The sequence below is a fragment of the Rhagoletis zephyria genome, unplaced genomic scaffold, assembly GCF_001687245.7.
Source record: "Rhagoletis zephyria isolate East Lansing unplaced genomic scaffold, Rhagoletis_zephyria_1.1 Rzeph_scaffold_05127, whole genome shotgun sequence".
NCBI classification, from domain to species: Eukaryota; Metazoa; Arthropoda; class Insecta; order Diptera; family Tephritidae; genus Rhagoletis; species Rhagoletis zephyria.
The window spans coordinates 1-3,565 of NW_016162210.1; the positions used below are offsets into that span (position 1 = coordinate 1).

Genomic DNA, 3,565 nt, shown 5'->3' on the forward strand with positions numbered 1-3,565 from the left:
GTTCTTGATGATGATGATGAGCAGTGGGAACTGGCATTGTTGCTGGTGCGTGTTCGTCGATGGCAAGTGTTGCTGTTGTGGAAGTTTGTGCCTCACCAAAAGCAATGCGTGACACGATCGCCGGACGACGTGAAGGCATGTAACGTCCCGGTCGGACCGTTGTTGTTGTTGTTGAATTTGATGATGTACTGGTTGTGCTAGTGGTTGTGGTGGAAGTAGTTACGATAGGCACGCCGGCACTTGGAGACCAATACGTTTTTGCTGGCTCGCCGTAGACTTTGGATGGCTGTGAGTATACTTTCGCCGGCTCGGAATAAAACTTTGATGGTTGTCCATACACCTTGGCAGGTTCCGAATAAAATTTCTCGGGCTCACCGTAAACTTTAGCCGGCTCGGAGTAAACCTTGGCTGGCTCTGAGTAAAACTTTGACGGTTCGCTGTACATTTTCGATGGCACGGAATAGAACTTAGCCGGTTCCGAGGTGTGCGCCAACTCCGCGCGCGTTATAGGCGTTAAGCTCTCGCTGACATTGCGTTGTGCTTCGGCCAAAATGCCCGAGTGCCGCCATGTATGCAAATCATCGACATTTTGCGATAACGAGCTGTACGATATCGATCGAGATTGCGGGCCATGACCTTCCTTGGTGTTGTGATAGATCACCGTTTGGAAGGGCAGCAATTTTTCCTCTACATCGGCGTCGGCATCGATATCACCGTTGGCAGCCGGTGCGGACGTGTCCAGCATAACTGTGTCACTTATGCCAACGCCATCGCTAATGTGACTACTGGCATGCGAATGCGCAAATGTGGTTGCACTCTTGTGATTTATGTGCGAGGACGTGCTGTTACGATTGCTGCTGCCACTGCCGCGGTGATACGTAGTTGACGCGCTAACAGTGGCGGTTCGCGTCGAGGCGGACTGAACCAGCGGCGCTGCCAACACGTTTTGTATGTTCGTTGAAGCGCTATTCTCCGAGTCGACCACATCTGGCAGACTGGCAGCCATTTTGACGGCGCGTCCACTGACGGCATGTGGCGTGTGCAGTGAACGCGGACTGCTGGCGCGTGCCGCATGCGGGGAGCCACGTAACTTTTGCGGAGACATTGTCAGTGGCTCGGCTTCCTCTATGGAGAATTCACTTTTGTGTGAGCGATTAACAAAATCGTCCATTGTTGAGGTGGCGGACGCCGTCATCGGCGCTGTTGGTGGTGTTGTAGTTAGTGTCAACTTCATGGCTGACACGCTACCATCGCTTTGAGTGTTGTCAGCGCGCTCATGTAGATCATGTTGGTACTGCTGTAGCACTGTATCAGGCCGGTGCAATGACGCACGCGCGTTGGAAAATTTATTGGCCTGCTTTGACATAACTGTGTCAGGTGTGTTGAAATTATTATGGTCACGACTGAAACCGCCACGTTTGCTAGAAGATGACACACTCACCGCCACCACCTTGACTTCATCGGTAGGATTAGACCTGTGCTGCATTTGCATTTGTTGCGTTGCGGTTTCCTTTGCCGTCTGCTTGCCTTGCGTTTTTAAATTTTCCTTTTGCAGATCAATGTCACGCGCCACTGCATCTACAACGGCGTCATTGTCATCGTACTCTTCTAGGAAGACAATTTTGCTGCCTGACGTCACCAGCTTCACCACCTGTTTGCTCTCGTCCGCCATCGCCTTTATCGGCGTCGTTGTCGCAGTCGCTTCGTTCTGCACATTGCGACTCTTGTAATTAAGGCTACGCGCAGCCGCACCTCTGCTGTCTAAATCACTTACATGCGTGCTTGGATCAGCTGTCGACTCGTAGTGATCGGCGCGCGTCACCCGCCTTTCCCTAACAGTAGCTCGGCTTGAACTGTCGCTGCTGCCAGCTCGCAGAACTCCCATTCCTCGCACCGCACGTTCATTTTCGTCGTACTCACCGCTATGCAGTTTGCGCTGCGACTCGTCGCGTCCATACAACAACTTGAGGAACTCATTCCCGGCAATGAGATCGGTTGTTTGTGTTATTGCTGCGCTGGCGGGCCGTGTGTCAATTGTCGGTGTTCGCGCCAACATCTGTGAAATTAAGTGAGAAATCAAAAATTAATTGGCGTCACTTTAGTGTTATGGTGTGTCATTTATTTTTTTTCAAGTTTTTCAATGATCGTATTTCAAAAGCGCTTAATGGTTATGATTGGGGAAAGGGGCAATTGATATGGGTTATAGTCATTTCATATAGTGCTGAGCTTGTGAGAAAGTCATTTTGGCTCTTTGTTTATTGTTATTACTTAGCCATAACACTTGTTGCAACGGCACCGAACATACAATTTTGCTCTACCTACTGGAATTGTACTTGCTTGCTCCCATGTGAATAACTTGCACACATATCGATATAAATATGGATGTATGTATGAGAGGGGATTCCATTTGAATAAAATTAACCGAAATTAATTAAGGCCAATGAGAAGCGTTCACGCGTCATTTATAAAGCTAAAATTAGTACAAGTTTACAGTCCAGGCTAATTTAAAGATTTTTAAGAAGCCGCAACTCTCTATATAAGTATTTACTTTTAAATTTTCGGAATCTAGGTGAAAAACATTTAGCTATTAAATTGATAATCACAAAATGTATCAAAGACTGGCGATATTTTCAATGGCATTTGCTGGGACCTGCATGGATGATGTCGCTAAATTAAACTGCGTGCAAAAGGAGCAAAAATTTGTGAGGTTCTTATACTAAAAACAAACCCCTACACAATTGTAATTTTTTTGTGAACTGAGTACAAAGGCAACAAATAAGCGTAACAACATCGCCCTAATTAGGGCACGCTTATATTGGAGCTACAGTGAAAGATAGACTAAGATAAGATAGCTTGGTATTTAGGTAGTTAGGTTGCTCCGTTTCCATGGTCGCAAGAACCAAAAAACATACAGATTTGAAACAAAATAGCCATACAAAAATTCTTTCAAGCCGCAGTGAAGCACGGTTGGTATTTTCTAGTTTATAAATGAAATATAAAATAATCGTGGTGGTGTGCTAATTTGTGGTATATCCGATATGGAAGACCTTATAGTCTTAGAACATATTCCATCCAAGAGAACCGAAGTTCTTCAACCTCTAAGATAAGGCTTAATCTACTTAAGAAAACCGGAATGAAAATTGAAATGAATGAATGGGCAAACAATTTATTGTTTGGCATAAAATCTAAACACGAAAAATTCAGTCCGAAACTCGGTTTAGATATGTATTATAGAGTTCTGAGTTGACCTATCAAATTTGGTTCGTTTCAAGGCAATATATATCCGCCATATACCCGATCTGGCCGACTTGATCTTCAAAATCGTCTTTGACGTATTCAAATCGCAGTTGAAGCAGTGCCAACATCGAAATAATCTTGTTTTTAAAAGGAAACATTCCTTTGTTGTAAATGAAGTACTAAAGTGGAAAACGCGTCTTTAAATTTAGTTCAAAGTAATTTATTTGTATACAAGTTTTGGAAGACAAATATCAACTATGTAATGAAAGTAACATATTTATTTATAGCTTAATGGCCTTATTCATAAAAAATAAAGTAGGTTTAAAGA

General features: G+C 44.4%; 1 protein-coding gene across 1 annotated transcript in view; it reads right to left on the minus strand.

Annotated features, from left to right (window-relative positions):
• Positions 1–3: 3 nt before the first annotated feature.
• Positions 4–3,565, minus strand: part of LOC108371656 (serine-rich adhesin for platelets-like) — a gene marked incomplete at its 3' end in the record, with an annotated part of 25,432 nt that continues 21,870 nt past the window's right edge. Inside the window, exon 2 of the mRNA XM_017627253.1 lies at positions 4–2,056. Within this exon, the coding sequence (XP_017482742.1) occupies positions 4–2,056 (2,053 nt within the window). The remainder of the gene's footprint in view (positions 2,057–3,565) is intronic.